The 24088-nt window shown below is 41.0% G+C and overlaps 1 protein-coding gene across 6 annotated transcripts in view; it reads left to right on the top strand.

Moving 5' to 3' along the window:
* The window catches only part of MYRF (myelin regulatory factor), a 50681-nt gene that overhangs the window by 17482 nt on the left and 9111 nt on the right, over positions 1-24088 (top strand). Inside the window, exons 4-24 of one of the 6 annotated variants that reach the window (XM_075837651.1) lie at positions 1473-1534; positions 3599-3878; positions 6263-6357; positions 7623-7746; positions 8151-8346; positions 9362-9438; positions 9547-9657; positions 11166-11256; positions 12358-12558; positions 13850-13958; positions 14091-14200; positions 15567-15712; positions 15834-15906; positions 16562-16650; positions 19129-19197; positions 20624-20697; positions 20787-20939; positions 21764-21991; positions 22308-22395; positions 23412-23486; positions 23581-23683. In XM_075837651.1, coding sequence (XP_075693766.1) covers positions 1473-1534; positions 3599-3878; positions 6263-6357; positions 7623-7746; positions 8151-8346; positions 9362-9438; positions 9547-9657; positions 11166-11256; positions 12358-12558; positions 13850-13958; positions 14091-14200; positions 15567-15712; positions 15834-15906; positions 16562-16650; positions 19129-19197; positions 20624-20697; positions 20787-20939; positions 21764-21991; positions 22308-22395; positions 23412-23486; positions 23581-23683 — 2554 coding nt within the window. Of the gene's footprint in view, positions 1-1472; positions 1535-1687; positions 1824-1915; positions 2078-2485; positions 2610-3598; positions 3879-6262; positions 6358-7622; positions 7747-8150; positions 8347-9361; positions 9439-9546; positions 9658-11165; positions 11257-12357; positions 12559-13849; positions 13959-14090; positions 14201-15566; positions 15713-15833; positions 15907-16561; positions 16651-19128; positions 19198-20623; positions 20698-20786; positions 20940-21763; positions 21992-22307; positions 22396-23411; positions 23487-23580; positions 23684-24088 lie in introns of those variants that run through there. The other 5 variants (XM_075837652.1, XM_075837656.1, XM_075837655.1 and 2 more) reach the window with 5 other exon arrangements.

Below are 24088 nucleotides of genomic sequence, written 5' to 3' on the forward strand. Positions count from 1 at the left end.
GCTCCTCCTCGTAATATACGAGGCGTCTGTGACGCTCGTATATCTTGAGCTGCTCTTCATTGAGTTCAATGAAGAACGGCTCAAATGACGTTGCAAAGAAGTGCCCTGCACTTCTTTGCCGAGGCAGTCAATTTACGCGTCGTCGTTTGACAGCTGTCAAACGACGACGCGTAAATTACAGGTCGTCTGCAGAGTACGTCGGCAAACCCATTCAAATGAATGGGCAGATGTTTTCCGACGTATTGTAGCCCTATTTTCAGACGTAAAACGAGGCATAATACGCCTCGTTTACGTCTGAAAATAGGTCGTGTGAACCCAGCCTAAACTGTAAGAACTATGTCTGTATAGTAATGGTCACATTCACTGACAACAAGCAGAGATTTGGAAGATAGAGAAGAATTAAAACACAAATGCCCTCATATAACAAGGTGTTGATGCAACTTTAGTCGCAGCAAAAAGTGGCAAATTTAGGCGCAAGCTTATTTGTGTCAAAATTTTTAGCATTTTTCCCTTTTCTTACGCAACGCCAACCACGTTTATAAAAAGGGTGTGGCTTAAAAGGGCGTGTCACCACGGCCTGACATATTTCTTAACATTTATGCTAGAAAGTGGTGTAAATTCTAGCGCAAATCTACGGCAGCTCAGAGCTGCTGTAGATATCAAAGTCAGGCGCACGGACAGCCCAAGATGCACGCCTCTTAATAAATTACTCGCATATTATTAATATAGGCTTCTGACTAAGACTGGCATATGAAACGCCAATCATAGGACATCTAGGCCAAAGTACGTTAAAGTAAATGATTATGCTCAATTTACATATTACCCAGAAACCCCCTCAACAACCCCTCCTGTAGTGCTCATTAACAGATAAATATCCATGTATTAGATATGCAGATGTTAATCCAACTATTTATATAGTCATGTGCTAATGAGCTGTCCTCCAACTTGGCTCTCCAGCTGTAACAAAACTACCAGTATGTCTCCCTAATGTATGTACTGTATTCCTTTTAGTGTAAGCATTTTCCATTAGAATAAATAGTTTTCTGCATAGGTACAACCAAACCTTTATAGAAAATATAGCAAGGTGGTCATGCAGAGACATAGATATGCTCTTTATGTAACTATAGAGGTTCCCTTTCGGGACACATGTAAGGGAAACCAGTTTTCGAGCACTAAATGCAACGTTTCCAAGCCTGGTCAAATCTTCCTCAGGACTTGGAGATCCCAATTCCCCTTCACTTCTGTGTAGCAGATAGGAAGTGATAACTTCTTTGGACATCAAAAATGGTCACCACTCACAAGAAAATTGTCACTTGTTTAATACTCGAGATTGTGAAGATATACCATACCTTCCGTTACCTTCCTTTTTGGTCAAAGCAACCGTAAAGCCGCATATTCTGATAACTAGTAGGACTATATGAACAATGCATGAGATAACTGTAAAACATTTTCTTCATCTTCCTCCTCGTCAGCACTTTACCTGACTCTCCCCCAGACTCCGGATCAGAGGCGTACTCCCCCCAGCAGCTGAATGGTAAGTGCCTGTGTAGTATTTTCCCCTCCTTCATTAGTGCTTTTATCCAGTTGGTGTTATCGGTCAGGGAAGAAAGAAGGTAAGAAACATAATAAGTGTGTAAATAATCCGACTATACTGTTGTGTGCGCAAATGGGAGAGAACTGAGAGTGCGGAGACCGTGTCCAGGGAGGGAACCTCTGATGAAGATTATCATGGACAGTGGTGTTGACTGAGTGATGTTGAAGAGAAGAAAGAGAAAGCTTCCAGATAAAGTTTTTGGAAATGCAATGCAAGGAGGTCTAGAGAGGTGAGCTGTGCAAGGGGAGGCGTAACGCCCAATGTGATGACTGGGATGTGAGGATTGCAAAAAAGGGAAAGGCAAAACCCAACAGTGAAGACTGATCTATCCACTAAACCATAGACTTTGGAAAGGAAACAGTTAAAAAGGGCATTTTAAGGAGACCTTCACCTTGAATAACATTTGATGGATTTTAATTAACCCTATCATAGCCCCACGACTTAGAAGAAACTCGTTTGGAGACTCTAATTGGTGTGGAATGGGTGAGTGTATAGGTGGATGACGACAGGTGAGAGATCGTTGAGATGGTCAAGTTGTCTATGGCAATTGGTGGTAGAGAGATGGGAAGAGATGCCTTGTCCCATAGGTGATGCTTGTGTCCCTTTCCTAAGGACACACTGTGGGTATGACTGGTGGGAGTGCCACAAAGCAGGTGTCTAAGGGGTGTAGAGTGCTGGACTTTGGCACACAGTGCGGCAGGTGACATTGTTTGGGTTGGTGTCTCTGTGGAGAAAGTCCAGTGTGAGCAAACTTGAAACTTTGTTTCTCAGAGCAAAGAAATGTCTGGAATTCTTCTCCTGCCCCTCCCTAAATTTATCAGGAGAAACAGTCTGGCCCCACACACATTCTCCCTGTTGAATATTTTCTAACAACTGCTGCATTAATGTGCCCGCCAGTTATGGGTGATGTTTTGTGGTAGGATCCTGTTACCATGCTCAAGATTCCGTTTTATGCCTCCGTTAAACTTTGGTTGGAAAGTTAAAGTCTATCATTTACCACATCATCTCCCTCAAGGTGAACTTTTTGTCAGGAAACTTCCACTGGAGAGTTTTTGTCATCCTTCATTTCCTTTTCTTTACATCTATCTATCTATCTATCTATCATATCAAATTTTTTTAAGTAATGAAATATGTTTCTAAATAATATGTATTATTATATAGTCACTACCATACATATTTTGTTATTGTAGAAAGCAGAAACGAATCAGCTTTTCTCGATCTATAGTAAAGTCAAAGTCCATTGAAGGGGTTGTCCACTATCAGCAAAATAATGTTATTTTTTTGTACGTTAAAAGTTATAAAATTTTATAATCAACGTTCTGTAATAATTCCACACGGTTTTCAAGATCTCTGCTTGTTGTCTTTCAGTAGGAAGATTTATTGTTTTCTTCCAGTGGATACAAATCTGTACATGGTCATGTGATGGACACACAAGGTGCTGGGATTGTTACAGTATGTGTATCAGAGCTGTGACCATGGACAGAATTGTATCCCCTGGCAGTAAACTATGAATGTTCCTACTGAATGACAATAAGCAGAGATCTTGAAAATTTTAAGGAATTAATATAGAAAGTATATCGGAAAATTCTATAACTTTAAATTTTACAATAAAAAAACGGGAGTTTGCCAAAAGTGGACAACCCCTTGTAATCTCCAATAAATAATATGCTGAATGGCCATATCTTTATGTCTGACAAGACTGTTGTTTACACCTAAAGAATAAAAAAAATACATTTGTATACATGCAAAATCAATTTTTCCACCGATTAAAACATATATCATCTGTGAAAAAGCCCTGGACCATGTAAAAAATAATAACACAACTCTGAGATGAGAAGTTAGAATTCTGATTTGGTAAAAGTCCGAATCCTCTAATAATGGTGAAAATAAACCACATTCACGTTCTTGCAGGTGTTGCTATAAAGGAAGATCATATTTTCAGTGTTAATACTGGTTGGTGGATTGGCTGCAATATTTACTAATGTATTTCTCCTTATTCTATAGATCCTCACATGCTTCGCACTATGACCCCAGAAAATATTTGTCACATCACCCAAACTTCTCGCTTGGAACACCCCCCACCTTCTCACCTTCAGGGCCCACCACCTCCACATCCTGCACACCAGCAGCACTATCCTAACATGCAACGGGATTTGTACCTTAAAGTGGAGTCCTTGATGCCCCAGTACCCACCGCTTGGACCTGGTATTCCTCCCACAGTCCTCCATCACGCACAGCAATCTCAGATGCTTCAGCAGCTTCTCCAGCAGCAACATGGATCCGAGTATGTACTGCGGGAGTCACTATGCTGGTCATAGGAAATCGTTATGATTCCATTCAATTCACTCATCAAGATCTAAATTGAAATAAGCCGTATAATGACGATTCCTATTAAATCGTTTGTTTTTGACTGTTATACATGATCCCTTAAAAATGATCTACCTTGAAATTAAAGCTATGTTCTTTTGCGGCTTAGTGGCTGCCTCAGTAGTGCGGAGCAGTTTTGCAGAGACGACCAGATTCAAAGGCGGTTTAAAGGGTAACTAAACTTTTAGAAAACTTCTGACGTGTCATATAGTGACATATCAGAAGTTTTGATCAGTGGAGATCCGAGCAGTGAGACCCCCACCGATCACTATAAGGGAGCGGCAGAAGTGCTCGGGTGAGCGTTGAGACGCTTAGTTTCTGATCGCCTTTTCTCGGAAAGCCGATGTAACGGTGTACGGGCCCATAGACTTTCTATTAAGCCCGTACACCATTACATCAGCTTCTCAAGAAAAGGCGATCAGAAACTAAGCGTCTCAACGCTCACTTCTGCCGCTCCGTTATAGTGATCCGTGGGGGTCTCACTGCTCGGACCCCCTATCGATAAAAACTTCTGACATGTCACTATGACATGTTAGAAGTTTTCTGAAAGCTTAGTTAGCCTTTAATACTGTCTCTGCCCTTCTGATTGATAAATACATGGTGCTCAGTGGGTGCTGTGTATACAACACAGTATATAGCAATGCTGCCCACTATATTGTGCTGGTCAGCGGCGGATATAGACAGCAGAGGGCCCTCATGCAAGAACAGTATGTGGGCCCTTACTCCTCATTAGTTCACCAAAGAACACCCTGCCGTTATGTCTAACAATTCAGCAATAATTCTGAGCCATTGTCAATCGCTCAGTCCATACATGCAATGCAATAGACAGTACAAAGCTGCCTTTACGGTGGCAGTGGGTCCCCCTACCTACTGGGACCTTTTGCAGCTGCACAGATTGCACCAATGTCATGTCCGCCCCTCGTCCTAGTCATCACATGTCCTGTATGGCCTGGAGCTGCTGCGTCTTCGCAGACACGGATCACAAAACATAAGGTAAAAATAAAATAGTAAAAATGAACAAAAAATTGTAACGCCACCACCTGCTTAACCAATGCATTAGCCTCCCCACAAGAATCCAAAACTACATGTAAAGACCATACCAGAAAGGGGAACTCATGAAAAGTCTTAACTATAGTGTCACTTTATGCTATTAAAATGTGTTAAAAAAAAATAAGGTGTTAAAACTGGATACTTTTTTTATTAAATTTTTTTGCACCTTTTAGGCTCTATTCACATTGTACTAGTTTCCATTCCATGGGTTTCCATTGCTTTTTGATGGCAAGAATAGTGCAATCTGCACAACCTTCAAATACACTGGAAAGCTGATAGAAACCTGAGGGACCCATTATAAGTAAATGGGATCCGTCAAGATTCGCTAGGTTCTATTTCAAAACAGATCCATCAAAGCTGCTATGGCTCTATTAATAATGGAAGCTATGATGCTAATGTGAACATGTACGTGTGGACTTGGGGTAAGTCCACACGTGCCGGATTTGCTTGGGAAAACTTCTGCAGCAAATCTGAAGGGAGCCCAGAGGAGATCTGTAGCGGAAAAATTAAAATAAATCATGCAGATTTTGGTGCGGATTTGCTTGTGGATTTACCACTGCAGATCGGCAAGAAATTCTGTATATTCACCTTTTCAATCTTCTGCCGCTCCCTTTTGTAACGCTAGCTTGGTCCGCCGCTGGTCTCTGTGTCCTGGCCCCCAGAGATGACATGAAGTCATATGTGACTGCTACAGCGAAAACACATGTCTTCACAACACGTCATCAGTGATGCCCAGGATACAGGGACTGGTGGGGGACCAGGCTAATGTTACCGAAGGGAGCAGCAGAAGACTGCAAAGGTGAGTATAGTTTTTTTTATTTGAAGCAGTTGTGTTTTTTTTTTTTACAATTATCCGAACCTGCAACTTTTGCTGTTGATCCACGAGTTATCCACAGCAACATTTGTAACAATTGGTATTTATTGCGGATATTGACCTTCCCATTGAACTCAGTGAGGAAAATCCACAACAAATCCATGTTATTACCGCAGCATTGAAAAATCTATACTGCAAGTAAATCTTGGCGTGGAAATTTTTCGCAGACAGTAGATGAAATTTGTTAAAATCTCATCCAATTTGCTGCTACTGAATTCCACTGCGGATTTTCCATCTGCAAATCTGAACAGAAAACCTGAAGCCATTACCCCTAATATCTCCACACAAAAACATTTACAGAAGATGACTGATTTTAGGTTCTTCAATTGTCATACTAAGAGTCAAAGATCTTTACAGAATGTTTTGCTTTATTTCAGACTCCCCGTGCACCCTGCAAAGAAGAGGAAACACTCAGATTCTCCAAATCTGAGGGATCAAGTACCCAGTGGAGGCATGGTGAAACAGGAGCCGGGTACTGGCACACTGACATAGTCCCACACATATGTCTAGAGCAGGAACATGGTAGACCGGAAGTTCACTGACAATACACGTACACATAGTCACTGACTGAGGACATGGTGGAGCATTGGCATACACAAAAGTTTGGATGATGTACCATTCACATACCAAGGACTGGGCACTGACTGGCATGTAATTACTGAGGAAGAGAAGATGCTTTGTGATATAATGTCTTTTATTTATGGGGCTGTTTGTGAACACGACATTTTGAAGTATAAGAAGTCCACACGTAGTGTAAATACTGGGGATTTTCGGCAACGGATTTCTTTGCGGAAAATCCACTGCATAATACATTAGCAGCAGAGTGGATGAGATTTTAACAAATCTCATCCACACGCAGGGTAAAAAACCTGCAGAAAAAACATTCATAAATTGTTTTTGATTTCTTGATCCGCAGCGTCAATTTATGTTGCAGAATCACTGGTTTTCCCCATTGAATTCAATGAGGAGGTAAAACCCGCAACTAATACCATGGCTACGGGTAAATATAGGCTTTTTTTTTCTGTGCTGTTTTCCGCAGTGAACATTCCAGGCAAAAAACTGCACCACAATTTGGTGCGGTTATTCGGCCGAAATTTCCTGCGGCCACCAGGGCGGATACGCTGTGCGCTTTTATGCAACGTATCCGACTTGTGTGAACGTACCCTAAATGTATTCAGTGCTTACTGCTCATGAAATACAGGCAAATGATTGACATTGCCTAGACAACACTAAAGTCAAGTTCAATATAAGGTCTAAACGTAAAAAATAAAACAAGATAACATTTTATAATACAACATACCCTTCTATATTTTGCACAAAATCCCATTTTTATGAAACACATTAAACATTTTGTGGCACAAAATACCTATACCAATTGAATACTGTAACACAGAACACTTTTTTGTGCACATATTAATATTTTGTGACCTACAATATCAGTTTGTAACTTCGTTTTTTTTAAATTCAGGAATAAATTGAATATATTTGTCTTTTTTATTCTTACAAAATGCCTTTTGTACTAAATAATGTACCATTTACAAACAATACCCATATGTATTTGCATAAATACACTAATGCATGGACACCTACTCTCACCGATAGCACTCACTAAAGATGTACATGGTACTACAATAGTAATGACATAACATATAATAACAAGGGGGGTATTTGGGGCTGGATTATGGGTACAGCAGTCATCATCCTAGTTTAATTGACCTTTTCTGATTTTGACTCTAGGTCTTATGCAAGATAATGACAGTCTGAATGGCTCCTACTTGGACCCTAATTATCAGTCTATAAAATGGCAGCCACATCTACAAAATAAGTGGCTCAACTTGTATGACAGTAACTACAAGGAACTGTAAGTCAAAGTCATAACATTTCTCCATACGTTTTTTTTAAAAAAGCGCTGTACTCTGATATTTCCGTAATTTCTATAGACTTTGAATGAAGTGGTAGTATGCTCGACCGATGCTCCATTCATTGTCCTCCTCACTGCAGTCGAGCAGTGAGGAGGAACGGGAATCGGGACACCGATTCTCGCAATCGGTGGGGCACCCAACGATCATAAAATTATCACCTATCCTGTGGATAGCTGGTAATTTTTGATTCTGGAAAAACCCCTTTAATACACATAAGCAGCACAGTATCTGTATGAGAGCCATGCAACTTTTGGCTAGAGTATACAGCACATTCAAGATGAATTAGGTAGCATAGCAGTGTAAGTAATGATAAATGACCCTTAAATGGTCTTGTTTCTTGCAGCCCAATGCCCACTTACAAGGTGGATGCAGACAAAGGGTTTAACTTCTCAGTGGGAGATGATGCTTTTGTGTGCCAGAAGAAAAACCATTTTCAAGTGACGGTGTACATCGGCATGATCGGAGAGCCTAAATATGTCAAAACCCCGGAAGGCATCCTACCTATCGAGTGCTTCTACTTAAAACTAAATGGTGTGAAGGTGAGAATTGTGTGAAGATCTCAATAAATAAATTAATTCTAAACGTTATATTACAATGAAGGGATAACTTGCCAAATCTTCTCACGGGCATCCAACCCAAGTAGGTTCTGTGGGGTACATGGCGGTGGTGGCTCCATTCACATTCCCAATTGCAGTGTTTTCCCTCTAATGTTTAACGGTACCAGTCCCAAGGTCATGCTCTTCAACAAGTCATAGAGGATAAAAAAATTACAGTGATATATTTGTGTGTGTGAACCAGCGCCCGGAGGGATGACCCATTTTGATTTTTACTTGTGTGCCCCTCTTCTTTATGTGCAACCCTACTGTTACCCTGGAGCTATGCAGGTGACACAGTCAATACTGACAGAAATCCATTAAATAATGGAAAATAAATATCGATTTCACTTTACACTTAAAAACATCGGACAATTGGCTTTTTTGATGAAGCTCCCCATATGTTTTGAGCTGATCGCTGGGAGTGTGACTCTTGAAACCCCCAGTGATCGGCTGTTATCATCCGGTGAAGCTGCTGGATCTTCTGCGTTTCCATTACAGCCGTGCTGCAAGGGAGACGTAGTATTACATGGTAACCATTGTAGTAAATACATAACCAAAATGAGTCCTCCAGAGCAAGATATGCTCTTTGCACTGGCTCTCCGTTCTGACTAATAGAGAAGGGTCCTGAACTATGGGACCCCCTCTATAATGTCCATATGACCTAACAGGGCTTATAAACAAGGGCTGTTCTGAATAGTTTGTGCTGCCTATGTTACATACAGCAGTGTACTATCCCATATTGAAATATGCTGTATAGTCTTTATCCAACAAAGACTATAGACATGAGAAAACAGCTCCTTTTCTCCAATATTAATATCATTTGGTCATGTATGTTATTTTAGTAAACTGAGGAAGATGAGCAGGATCCACCAACAAAATCTAATGTCCGAAATATGCTTTTAGTATCCATGTAAGCTTGTGGGAATCAAAATGTATCCTTACCCTTGGATCTTTGCAGCTGGAGGCCATCAATCAAAGCATCAGTATTGAGCAATCGCAGTCCGATCGCAGCAAGCGCCCTTTTAGTCCAGTCACGTAAGTAAAGGGAGGGACAATTATAAAGACGCAACAATTCCAAGTTCAAAATGTCTGACTTACACTTGGAAATTCAAGTTGTGTAAGTATTCCCTCTGGTCTTCTCAGGTTGTCGCTTCCAACAGACCAGGTCACTAAAGTCACAGTTGGGCGACTCCATTTCAGTGAAACTACAGCAAACAACATGAGAAAAAAAGGAAAACCCAATCCAGACCAGAGGTGAGTATAGCAGTCCCAGACTCTAAGGCATCAATAGATTATATTATACAATAGTGGAAAGCTTTAAATATCCACAGGATATGCCATAAATGTCTGACAGTTGCGGGTCTCAGCTCTGGGACACGCACCTATCTCCAGAATGGTGGTCACTCGACCCCAGTTCCGCCTGGTGAGATGGCCGATGGCCACCGCATCCAGGCGGAGAATGAATCAATGGAGAGAGAGACACGCACATGTGCAGGAACCTTTCCATTCATTTGTAACCTGGATGCCCATGTGCAGGGCTCAAGCCATTAATTACTATTAGTGTTATGTAAAGAGTTGAGCCTGCTTGTGCCAGTCACCTCTCCATTAATTCTCCACCTGGATGTGGCGGCCACTGGCGGGACCGGGGTCGGGTGACCCCTATTCTCGAGATAGTTACAGGTTCCAGAGCCGGGACCCACATCTATCATACGCTTATGGCATATTCCGTGTATATGCCATAAACGTCTTATATGGTCAGAGAACCACTATAAAGGGGTTTTCCCATCTGTCTTATTTGCATCCATCCATGGATGTGGGTTCTGTCCATAGAGACCTATGATATGCCTAGTAAATATATATATATATATATATATAGATGAGACGAATGAAAAAACTTTATACATTCCTCAAGCTGCCTGCCCTGACATCAGCATTTTTTGGGAAGGGTGGTTCAAAGTTTTTCTATGGGGTCAGATTATTGTAATCTATAATTCTATTATAGGATATATAATCAAATCTATGTTTTTATTTATCAGGGCCTAAATATAAATTGTGTAGTCCTCACCAACTTCTGTAAACCGGAAGCTATGTAGTGGTCGGTGATGGAATCAGAAGGCTCCGACCACTGTATAGCGGCCGTGCTGGGTTATTACAGCTCTGCTCCTATTCACATGAACAGCTGCAGTACCCCAGCACGGCCGCTATACAGTGGTCGGAGCCTTCTGATTCCATCACCGACCACTACATAGCTTCCGGCGCTCAAATGCAGCTGAAACAGCTAATCGGTGAGGGGTCTGGGTGTCGGACCCCCACTGATCATATACTGATGACCTATTCTGTAGATAGGTCATCAGTCTAATTAATAGCCCCCAACCTGGACAACCCTTTTAGGATCCACAGAATCTCAATGGGATAGAGGTCTGAACTTTGACTTAGTCATTCTAACACCTTAATTCTTTTAACCCGGGGGTATAGTAGGGATCCATACATGGTAGTGGGTGTTGTATTGTGGCTTCATATCCCTCAGAGGTCGCACAGTGCTATAAAATGGCTTGTGAATGAGTTTTAATTATGACTAACAAATATGCAAATATCTTATGTTTTCATCTTTTTTTAAAGAACAAAGAATTTTATTACAAATTTAGTCATTCTTTAATCTCTGCATATAACCTCTTGCCATGTTCTTGCCTTCTACTATCGATGGTTCCTTAAATTCACAATCCATCTTCTCATTCTGATACTCACTTTTGTGCTTTTTGCAGGTATTTTCTTTTAGTGGTGGCGCTCCAAGTCCAGGCACAGAATCAAACATACCTTGTTGCAGCACATGGATCTGAACGCATCATTGTCCGGGTAAGTTTAGTAGGATAACATACTGTAATATTCCTTTAAATTCCCATGTTTTGCAGGAGCAGCTCCATATTCAACAAAATACTTTTTTTTAAATTTCCGTTTACCATCAGATAGTACATCTGATCATTTCTATCACCGATCGCTTTGAATTCACGATGATTGATATAGTCGTATATCTATATTGACATCAAATACTTATAAGACAAAGGAATTAATTTACAAACTGTATAAGGTTTTATTAAGGTCGGATCTCAGAAATAACCCGCTGCCATCAATAGAGGAATGGTAGAAGGTCGTTGGAAATTGGGAAATAAATCAATGGGAATCGATCCTTAGAGACATTGAGGACGTGTCTCTTAACTCAACAGCTAAAATATCTCAGTGGTTTATTAGTAATAGGTTCCATTATTATCCAGATAGATTGTGTAGGATGGATTTCCTAAATGTTAAATGGAGCATCCAAACTTAATTCATCTTTATTGGAAGTGCCCGAAACGTGAGATTGGCCGCAGGTTATTAGAGAACTTAGACTTTTTACTGGATTTAACATTAAATTGAATTGTTTGTATGTTGGGTAGCAAGAAAGGGATAAGAGGTACAAAATATGTCATCACTGCCATATGTAGAGCTGTGATGATTGCAGGAATTGTGTTTCTACAGGTCTGGATGTCACCGAATGAGCCATCTAATGCAGTCTGGAGGAATAAAGTTTCTCATTCAGTATTGTTTGAAAAAGTAAATTTATAATAACAGAAATCAATATGCAAAATTCCAACAAATCTGGACCAAATGGATAGAAATGTGTTTTGTTTTTTTTCCCCCTCTTTACTTTCTCTCAAGCGATTGGGTGGGTTGATGGTGGTAGGTGGATGGCGTTTAAAAGCGTAACATTTTTGTATGTGAATTATTTTAGGATATTTTGATAGATGAAATAAAAGTATAAAAAAAAGAAATCTTTCGAGATCTGAAGCGAATGCCTAAGAAGATATAACCAATTAAAAGGCTCTAATAAATTGTTGATCAGAATCTTGTTCCGGTGATAGGATGGGATATTTTACACTGTTAGCATCTTGTGTCTTTCATTGAACCCATTCTTCACAGGCCTCAAATCCTGGCCAGTTTGAGAGCGACAGTGAAGTGGTTTGGCAACGTGGTCAACTTTCAGACACTGTTTTTCACCATGGACGTATTGGTATTAACACAGAGCGGCCAGATGAAGCTTTGGTGGTTCACGGGAATGTCAAGATCATGGGTTCGCTTTTGCATCCTTCTGACATCAGAGCCAAGGAGGACATTGAGGAGGTGAGATGTAAAGGAAAGGTGGAGCTCAGTGCTGAGATCATTGTGCTGCAGTGAAACTGTGCAATAAAAATTAAAGACTTTTCTAGTTTAGAAAACTTATTTTCAAACAGCCTATTGGGGAACTCTGTGTTCCAGGTCCTCATCTATCAGTCAGAGTGGAGAGTGACTACAGAGAATGTCTCACGCTCTGAAGTGCCTGGCACATCCATACATTACATGGATAGCCAATTGATTTCAAGAGGCACTATGTAATGCTCAATTTCCCCTGTGGAGGTGCTGTGGGAGAATTGAACACTTGATACCATATTAGCCTTCAGATTACACTAGCGGAAAACACCCTGCGGTCAGCGTATCATCAGGGGACTTCCAAAATGAACAACCACTTTAATTATTACGTCCACCAGTAAAAGAGGTTAATATACAACAATTTCACCCCAGGTGTAATTTCACAGTTAGGCCTCTTTCACAGGAGCGTGTCCGATTTGTGTCCGTAAAAAATGGACCATTTTAATAATTTGTGCGTGTCCAGGTGCATTCAATGTGTCCATGTTTTACGTGCGTATAGCATCCGTATTTGTAGTCCGCTTCATAGTTTCACTTTTTTTTCTCTTTCCTTCGCAACATTCCGTGAAAAACGGACAACACACGGATGTCATCTGTGTGCTATCTGTTATTTTCATACACCCATTGACTTCAATGGGCGAAATGGTCCACAAAAAACGGACCAAAATAGGACATGCAATGACTTTCTCGCGACGGAAACACGCTCCGTGAAGAAACATGGATGTAAAAACAGCCCCATTGGATGGCATGCGTCAGTGTGCTGTGCATTGTTAGAACGCACAGCACCTGGACAAGGAACACGCTTGTGTGAATAGGCCCTTAATCGTAGCAATCAATTACAAATGATAAACATGGCAATAAACAGAACCATTTTTGTGGTGTGAAGCTAGAACCTTACAAAAATAACTTTCAAACATCAGATGAAAGATGTTGAAAAAATGTAGTGAGGGGAGGACCGACCCTTAACTTTTCTAAATGAAATGTGTAGAATTGAAGCCCCTTTTGCACTGCCAGAGCATAGAGGATCTGGTGAAGGCCAGAGATCTCACAAAACTGGCCAAATACATAAAGATTTTACCCAGATCGGATGAGTATTTTTTTTCTAATCAGAATGCTACATGTGCTCGTGCTATAAAATAATCCTACTTACATATTCGGATATAAACATCTAGACTTTCTCATCACTCTTGTATAACTTCTCGCTGATAGGATGTGTTTTTTATCTTAGGTCAATACAACGGAGCAGTTGAAACGGATCTCCCAGATGCGCCTTGTTCAGTATCATTACAAGCCTGAATTTGCCAGCACGGTAGGCCTGGACGACTCTTCAGAAACAGGTATTTTGAACGCAAAAATGTGGGACTATGAGTGAATGAAGTATTCAATGAGTAAAACGGTCTCTCTATATCTTCACACTATTAGTAGGATGCCATGGTTGCTACTTTGACTTAATTATTCTTTTTTTGTAGGAGTCATCGCTCAGGAAGTTCAGGAGATTCTTCCCGAAGCCGTAAAAGAGTCCGGGGATGTGTTGTGTGCCAACGGAGAAACAATAGAGAATTTCTTAGTTGTAAACAAGGTATGGACTTTAATGTATGAATGAGCTAAGTACTAATGGGTAATTGAGAATATGTGCAGAGCATGGGTGTGACAGGCTGTGTGCAAACACATACAACCACAAACAAGCTCATAGAGCAAAGATGGCCACACATTAAGGATTTCAGACAGAGGTTTTATCAACGACTTGTCAATCATGTTTGGTCTGTGAAGGTCATCATTTTGGACAACTCCATAAGTAAAAACGACAAGTCACTGATCAATCTCTACCTTGATCTTTGGCCTGTTCTGGGCTTCTAGTGATGGGATGCAATCAGTTGTTTGCCATTAACGACTTTCCAAGGACTGCACCCGACAACGACCCAAAAAATCCAACACAACAGATCAACTTTCCACAGAGATTTGTCTTTGGTCAGGGTCTATCAAGTTCCTTCGTGACAAAAAAAGGTGCTGATGGTCAACAGAAAAAATAACTTCTCTACGCTCCATGGATATATCAGAAAGTTAAATGCTGAAGTATCCATAATTCTCATGGCGTGTTCCCCTTTATGAAGGGGCTGCGGTACTCTTCACACTGTGGACCTTCAACTTATTTCAGATATTTCTGCGCTAGGCTAGCAGCATTTTCCTTGAAATCAATGGGTGTACACTTAATTTCAGTGGAAGTGCCATCAAGTTAGTGCAGAGATTGAGATACAAAAATTCCTGAAGAAACACAGCAATTAGTAAAACTTCTTGGCCAATTCATTCTTACGATCAAGTCTCCACTAACAAATCCCACCGATATCAAGTTCAGACATATGTCATTCATATGTCAATGGATACATAAAAGATCAATATATATTTTAGGTATTTTTTTAAATATATATTGTATACTTTTTTTACATCTAAAAGTTACTATTAGGGTATGTTCACACGGCTTATTTTCAGCCGTTTTTCGGGCCATAAACGCCCTGAAAAGTGGCGAGAAATATGGCGCTGAACGCCTCCAAACATCTGCCCATTGTTTTTAATGGGAAAAACTGTGTTTCGTTCCGACGGGGCGTTTTTTTTACGCTGCATGTCACCTCTTGAGCCGTTTTTGGAGCCGTTTTTCATTGTCTCAATAGAAAACAGCTTAAAAAATGGCCGTAAAAAAACGTATCAAAAAAACATTTGATGCTTTAAAAACGGCTGAAAATCAGAGGATGTTTTCCCTTGAAAACAGCTCTGTATTTTACGGCCGTTTTTAATTTGCCGTGTAATCATACCCGTATAGTGAATTGTTTAATTCGGAAAGGAAGAGCTTTCATGATTATAGTGGAATTGTGGTGCTATTAGATCAACAATCAAAGGTTTGCGTCTTTACTGTCACATTTAGTGACCTTCTCTGCTTTTTCAACTAACAGGAACGAATATTTATGGAGAATGTTGGTGCTGTGAAAGAGCTCTGCAAGCTGACAGACAACTTAGAGACCCGGATTGATGAACTGGAAAGGTGGAGTCGGAAACTGGCCAAACTCCGGAGGCTTGACAGCATGAAAAGCACCAATAGGTTAAGATTCAATCTTTTTTTATTTCCCATATTCTTTTGGTTTCTTTGCCAGTATCTATAAATGATACACTAATTTTCTGTTATTTTGATTTACCCATAATTTTCTATTTTCACCCTTCAGTCACACTGGGAGTCAGTTCAGCCGTGCAGGGAGTATTCCTTTTAAGCAACGTCCTTCCAAAATCATGGGCAAGGTAGGTGAATACATAGTAGTCCATGCCGGCATCGTGGCAATGAATTGTAAAAAAGCTACATGTATATTTTCAAAAGACTGGCCACAAACCTATTAAATCCAGGCAGATAAAGCCCCAGGGCTGCATCAAGGTTTGTGGGAGCCCCTGTGCGAAACACTGTGTGGGGGCTTTTTAAGTTTTTTCTTGGAAACCAAAGAAAGGGATAGCTGCTCAGAAGAAAAAAAAACAGGCAAAAGATCAAAATGATGGAGCTACAATATAATAAAACATTCCAAAAAGTATCACAGTCACAATAGTCTTTCAAAAAGTGGCATGAAGATAATAAAGACGAGTACCAAGCAGTGTCCTAAAAATACTATCATACAATGTCCAAATAGTAATTGTCCTGAGAAGAGTGGTGGAAGCTACTATATAGTGGGGGTCATGAAGCATGCGCTCCTTTTACCCTCCCTTAATTCTACTACACGGCTTCTGTAAAAGTGTTTTTGGTTAAAATGTGTTTTAAAGCTCCACCTCATCCTTTTTGGATATCTATGTGTCAAATTTAGAAGAAAGATGATCTACTAAATATCGGATGAATGCAAGTTGATTTACATATCATCTTGTGTTGATCTTTTGGTGATGATCTTGTGTATCTATGTTTTGTTTTTTTAAGACGGTTCCAGCTTCATCTGACCAGAGCTGTGTCAGTCAACGTTTCCTACAAGCAACCATCATAGCCCTTGTAATTATAATGGCTTTCAGGTATGTTGTGCAATGTTAAATACAATATAAAAAGACTAACGTATAGTAGGTATGATACCGTTATTGGCTAACGAAAAAAATGATATATGAAGCTTTCAGAGCACACCGGCTCCTTCTTCGGGCAAGTTTACAAATGAATGACAATTAGTACATGAGGTGATACATTATTAAGATAAGCCGGGGCAATAAACTGAGGTTATAAGGGTGATGACTAAGGGCTCCTTCACACGAGCGTAGCCCACCTCGGACGTGAAAAACTGCCGTTTTCCACGTCCGAGGTGGACCCGTGTGGGACACGTTATCATGGATCCCCCACAGACTACAGTCTATGGTGGGATGCGTGACACACAGTAAAATAGGACGTCCTATTTTTCAACGGAGTGTTCACACGCTCCATTGAAACAACGGTCGTGTGAACGTCCCCATTGAAATGCATGAGTCTGTGTGACGGCCGTTGTTTTAACGGCCATCACACGGACGGGATTCACGCTTGTGTGCATGAGGCCTTAGGAGTTAAGGGATCTGGAGTCAGTCTGATGGGGGATGTGACGTGAGTCCATGTAGTGGCTCATAAATCCTGGTGTTAGATTGAGGTCTTGTGTCGACTGGAATTTTAACATCCGCTCTGTCGTTCTTAAAATGACCCTTCGGCATTAGGACCTTTAAGGCTACATGCGCACGTTGCGTATTTTACTGCATGAAAATATGCACCAAAACCGCAGCAATACGCAGGAAATTCGCAGCTGCACCGGATTGTGTGTTTTTTTTATGTTTTTCAATGCGGTTTTTCCACCGCAGGTCAATTTCCGTCCTGAAAAATACTGCAGCGTGTACATGAGATTTCCTGGAATCTAATTGACTATGCTGGTACTGTAATATGCTGCGGATTTGCCGCGTGGAAAAAAATGCACGAAATACGCATCGTGTGCATTGAGCCTAAATCTGTCAAACTGTCGTCTGGTCCAGAGAAGTGTTTTCCCACCGGTGTATCCAGCTCCTGTTTTATTGTATGTCTGTGCAGATTCATCCTGGTTTGTAGTTTTTGTTTTGTTTCTCCGATGTGGGATACCTTTAGGCCTCGTTTACACGAGCGTGATATACGTGCTTTTCACGCAGGTCGTACGCACCTATATTAGGCTATGGGGCGGTGCAGACAGTCCGTGAGTTTTGCTCAGCGTGAGTGCGCTGAAAAAAACTCACGACATGTCCTATCTTTGTGCGCTGTTCGCGCATCACGCACCCATTGAAGTCAATGGGTGCGTGAAAACCACGCATGCCGCACGGAAGCACTTGCACATGCGAATCGCGCAACAGCTGTCAAACTCTGAATGTAAACAGAAAAACACCACGTGCTTTTCTGTTTACAAGCATCCAAACGGAGTGTCATAATGATGGCGGCTGCGCGAAAATGACACAGCCGCGCATCATACACTGATGACACACGGAGCTGTTAAGTGCCTTTTGCGCACGCAAAACGCTCGTGTAAATGAGGCCTCAGGCTGAGTTCACACGGGGCGGATACACTGTGTAATAGCACGCAGCGGATTTGCCCTGTGCACCACTGGGAATTCCAGGCGAAAACGCGCACCGAACTGTGGTGCAGTTTTTCACCCGGAATGTCTGCTGCGGAAAACTGCAGCACTTAGCCGGCCAGCTAGCAGGCCAGCCTTTTTGGATGACGTCTCATCCCAGGAGACCGCTTCAGCCTGTGATTGGCTGCAGCGGCAGTCACATGGGATGAAGCATCACCCAAGAAGGATGAAACAGAGACTCCTAGGTAAGTATAATATGTTTTTTGGTTTTGGAGGTTTTTTGGTGGCGGGATCACTGCGAACCCGCCCGAAAAAACGAAACAACTGCTATTTGATGCAGGATTTACCTCCCCATTGAATTCAATGGGGAAATCCCGCAACAAATAAGCAGCGTTTACGTAAATACAATTGACATGCTGCGGAATAAAACTGCACCGCAGGTCAATTTCTGAGCGTTTTTTCCGCTCTTTATTTACGCAGCTTGTGGATGAGATTTGTTTTATCTCATCCACATGCTGCTACTGTTTTTGCTGTGGATTTTCCGCAACAAATTCCGTAGCGGAAAGTCTGCAGTATTTACGCAACGTGTGAACTGCCCCTTACTGGTGGACATTGTACACTGTATCATGTACACTACATTGGAGGATGTACATCTGTAGAAGATTTACTAATATAATGTTATATAAAATTACTAATTTAACTTGTAACTAATGTGCCAACAAAATAGTGACAAAAAATGAGATAAAGCATGCGGTCTTTTAGGTCTAAGCTACATGGTCCCGTTTGGTGACTCTCCATCACATAGTAATACATACAAATCCCTTACTTCACATGGCACACAACTTAAAAGCAATGATTAAATAGACTAGATGCTAAAAATATTTATATTTTTAAATACTTAGTGAGTTTTTATTCACAAGATATATTACATTTTCAACTGTTTCAGTGTTATCTCCATGACAACTCTTTATGTGTTGAATTTGCGCGGTGAAGATGAACTTCTGGACATGGATGGGTAAGTACAATGTTCCTGTCACTAAGAATCGCCACTGTGAAATTTTAACTTTTAAGTCTACAGCATCTGTTTCGCCCTACATCACCGTCTACTAATAAACTGAGTAAACTGAATCTTAACATTAATAAATCTTTTGCCTATATGTAGTTATGACTAATGTTATCTCATCCCGACAGCCCTTCTGCATAGTCCCTATTAGAGCAAAAATAACTCATAAAGGGGGTCCCCTCTATGAGTCAGAGTAGAAAGCCACGAACAAATATTAGGGGTAATAAGCAGCTCGCCACATCTTTCCGCGGCAAAATCAATGGTTAGCCGAGGAAATAAAAAATTATTAAATACAGTTTTAAAAAGTTAATGAGGAAAAAAGTAAAATTGAAAAAAACATTTTTTCCATAAAAAGTGGTTTTATTTTGCAAAGATACACATATAAGGTATCGTCGCGATCATAACAGCCCATTTACAGCTAAGACGCCTGTTGGAGTGCTTTTTCTTTTATGAAATTTGCTTTAATTGTGCAAAAATACTTATTTGGTATCAAAGTGATCGTACCAACCCACAAAACAAAGGTAACATGTTATTTATGCCGCATGGTAAACAGCAAAATGTATGGGTTTTTCCATTCCCCTCTAAAAAGCTAATAAAAATTAATAAATAATCTAAATGGTTCAATTAAACAATAGGACTAGTCCCGCAAAAACAAGCCTCATATAATTACGATGGGGAAAAAAACTAACATTTATGGCTCTCTGAAGGAAACAATACAAAGAGGCCAGTACTAAAGGGGTTAAATCTTGAACTTGATGGATCAATCTGCTTATCTCTGATCATGAACCCTTTAGCTGCTAGTTTTGTGACTGAGCACCTTGGTGCGGGGCTGGAGTATTTTGTCTAGCATTGACTTCTTACATCTTCTCCTTGTCCTCGCTGTTACCGTATTTTGCTACGTTTTTCTCAATGCTGGGAGATGGTGACATCTCCTCTGAAAAACGCAGCAATTCCGTCCACTATCCACAGCAGGAATTGACATGTTGTGGTCCGAAAAATACGCACCGCAGGTGAATTTCTGCTCTGAATTTTTACGCAGCGTGTGGATGAGATTTGTTAAATCTCCCCCACTTTGCTGCTACTGTATTCTGCTGCGTGTTTTCCATCCACTGTTCTGGATGGAAAATACGCAGCAACTCCGTTACATGTGGACCAGCCCTTATTACTCTGCTTGCTCTCTGCGGCTGGCGGCCCCTTCACTTCATCTGGTACCCGCACTCTGACTTTCCTCAGACAGATTCGGCTCACTCTCCGTTTTGCTCTCTGCACACAGTACGTCTCTTGCTTGCACACCAACTTACTTGGTGCCATTCATTCCTCATTTGTCTACTTTCATCTCTATTATTTTATGTATCTCTTATGTGTTTTTGTTCCTTAGCTCAAGTCAGAACTTTGATACCACACAACTGAGGAGTTCCACGACACCTCCACTACAGGCCACGGAGAGCACAGGTGATCCATTCGTCTCAAACTTCTATTGGGTGCTACTATTTCATCGGTCATGTATGACAAACATCTTTGTATGTTTTCTTCTTCTGCAGATTGGTTACATGACCCGAATCCTCCCATCATAATAAACCTTTGCTTGAATCCTCCATGCAATGCTTTCTGTTGCTCTAGACCTCATATTTCCTCCACTTCTACAGCAGTTACATTTGGAAAAACAGCTACTCGTGTGGAACCGTCAATAACAGGTGGGATTCCATGATAAAAAAAAATATATATATTTTTTTTAACAATAGTACTTCTGCCTGGTTGCAAGGGCATGTAAACCAAAGGTGGCAGCCACTTGCCTCTGCATATGGACACTGTGAACATTTATGCTATACCTGTGTATCTGTGGGGTCTAACATACAACCATGGAGCCCCATAGCAGAACTTCCACCATGATTAGTTTTAGCAACTAGTTTAGAACAAGAAAAGCTTATGGTTATTTTGGTCTCTACTATGTTCCATGTGTCTTTCCCTAATGTACAGGGACAATGCACACATTGATGTCACAGCATAAAGATAATCCACATGGCGATGTCACAGTAAAGAGATGATTAACTTAATAGAAGTACAGCATCAGGAACAGTAAGGTCGCAGCATAGAGGTAATTCCACACAGTGATGTCACAGTAAACTGCGTGAAGTTACAGGAACTATGCAGTGATGTCACTGTGCATGGATAATGCACACAGTGATGTCACCACACATGAATAATGCACAGTGATATCACAGAACATGAATAACGTACAAAAACATTTTACCATACACACAGTGACATCACAACACAGGAAAAAGACAAATAATGATGTAACAGCGCAGGTATAATGCACATACTAATGTCACAGTACAGGGGTTTTCCACATCCCGTCCATCATCCAGTCATCACTAGATGTATCTCACCTCCGAATGGCGAGAGACCGCCTTAGTTGTCTGGTGTCATAGAAGCTGCTATGGGCCTCCTCTCCTCCCATTTAGATTCCTACCTAGTAGTTGTCTACTTTTTTGATTGATTTTTATCTCTACCACAGACAACGCTTCAACTACAACTATCAGAAAGGGTAAATCCAGAGTCCTGGAAAAGAGTCGTAACCATCTGCAAACACCAGCACGTCCTGTAAGTCCACCGCCTCAATATACCCAGGGGAAAAGCAAACACAGTCCTAACAGCCTACCCGGGCAGGACACACGTAAAAGGCGAAGCGTGGAGGAGGAAGAAACAATATCAACCACTGTCTCGGATGTTACGTATGGAAGCGGTGAGTTATAGAACAAAACATTCTCCAGTAGTGTTGGAAGAATATTTATTTTGCTACTTGTACAATTTAGTTCTGAGGGTCTCATATTTGTGGCTTTCACGAGTCTCACTTCCATCTGAATATATTTTTGGTATAGATTTCACACACACATATATATATATATATATATATATATATACACTCTTATTTGCCATATTTATCACCCCTTTACTTGAGTCGGCTCCCCATCAAATTCCATTTAAACTTCTTCAAACACACACGTGTATGACCCAAGAATCCTCCAGTTGTGACTCAGATAATATAATTTATTTTGCAGGATCTCGTGCTTCTCTCTCTTCTGTTCGGCTCCTAGAGACTGACACGCTCATTACAGATCAATTATGTGCCTCCCAAGACACCTGCAGGTGATTCATGTGGTCTATCATGTCAGACTTTAGTGAAATGTCTAAGGGTATGTTCACACGGCCTATTTTCAGCTGTTTTTCGGGCCGTAAACTTCTTGAAAAACGGCTGAAAATACGGAGGCTGAACGCCTCCAAACATCTTCCCATTTCAATGGGAAAAACGCGGCCATTTTTAAACAAAAAGCGTAAAAAAAACACCCAGTAAAAAAGTGCATGTCACTTGAGCCGTTTTTGGAGCCATTTTATATTGGGTACATAGAAAATCAGCTCTAAAAACAGCCATAAAAAACACACCAAAAATACTTGAATAAATACTTGAATAAAAAACGGCTGAAAATCAGAGGCGGTTTTCCCTTGAAACCAGTTGCAGATTTTACAGCCATTTTAAGTCTAAGGCTTGTTTTTGGCCTACGTTTAACGTATACGCTGGGAAAAGCTCCCAACTTCTACATTAAACGTAGACTGACAGATGTCCTAACAGTGGTATCAGCTACCGTAGAGTTTAATGGTGTACGTTAAATGTATATACGTCATGAACTCTCACGATATATGCGTTAAACGGATACCATTATAGTCTATATGTGACAAATGCCACTAATAGGCATCCATTTAACGCATATTTGGCCCATAGAATATAATAGTATCTGTTTAAAGTATACGTCATTGAGGTTATTGAAAAGTCCATACAGTGGCATACACCACCCATAGACACCCATGTGTAAAAAAAAAGAAAAAAAAAAAAAAGGGCTACCTCGGGATGGAAAAGCGTAGTCTACTATGCTTTTCCATCCTCCAAAAAAGGGTATACTAACGTAAACCAGCCCGACAGAGGACAAATGGACATACTTTGACTTATGTCGGGTTAATGGAGCCCAACGGACATGTTTAGCAGGAGCTCACGCTAAATGTAGGGCCTAAATTAGTGTGCACAGAGAATAATGGTCATTTTTATAGCAAGGGTCGTTTCATCAGAATTACATTTAGTCATGTGTGATATATTTTTTTTCTCTTCACAGTGCAGGGAATTACACATATTTACTCCCATTACAAAAGTACAGCTCATTAACAGGCCATATTACGCTGGAGTTCAAGTGAGTGTCCCCGGCTCAAGCTTAAACCCTCAAAATGCCCGTCTTCCATGGCTACTGTTTTTATCAATTACTCATCAAATGTCTCTATGTCTAGTTCCTCCTCTCCTGTCTCAGTGAATTTGTGCGAAGCAACAGCTGGACAAAACTGTGAGATGCCTGTAAACCGGGCATCCTCCGAAAATCAGAGCTGCTCTCAGGTAGGTACATAACAAAAGGTGAATGCCTTGTTTTCCATTGCCCCATTTTACTGCTGTGTGTTTGAAGGTGCATTCCCATCTCAGAGATTTATGGCAAATGCTCAGCATTCATTTCTATGGGAGTTCCAGAAACAGCAGAGCAAAATATATTCGACCGTTTCCGGCAAACCCGGACACCTCAAATCAGTGGCCGGAGGTCAGCAGCAGAAGGTAGGACAGGGGTCCAGGGGCCCCATTCCAGAGATAGGTGCAGGTCCCAGAGGTGGGACCTGCATCTATCGGACATCTATATATACTATAGCTTATCCTGTGGATATGCCATAAATGTCCGAGATGTGAATACCCCTTTAGGCTGGGTTCCCACGGGATGGATTTGCTGCGTAAAAAACACGCTGCGTATCCCAC

The sequence above is a fragment of the Rhinoderma darwinii genome, chromosome 9, assembly GCF_050947455.1.
Source record: "Rhinoderma darwinii isolate aRhiDar2 chromosome 9, aRhiDar2.hap1, whole genome shotgun sequence".
Classification (NCBI taxonomy): Eukaryota; Metazoa; Chordata; class Amphibia; order Anura; family Rhinodermatidae; genus Rhinoderma; species Rhinoderma darwinii.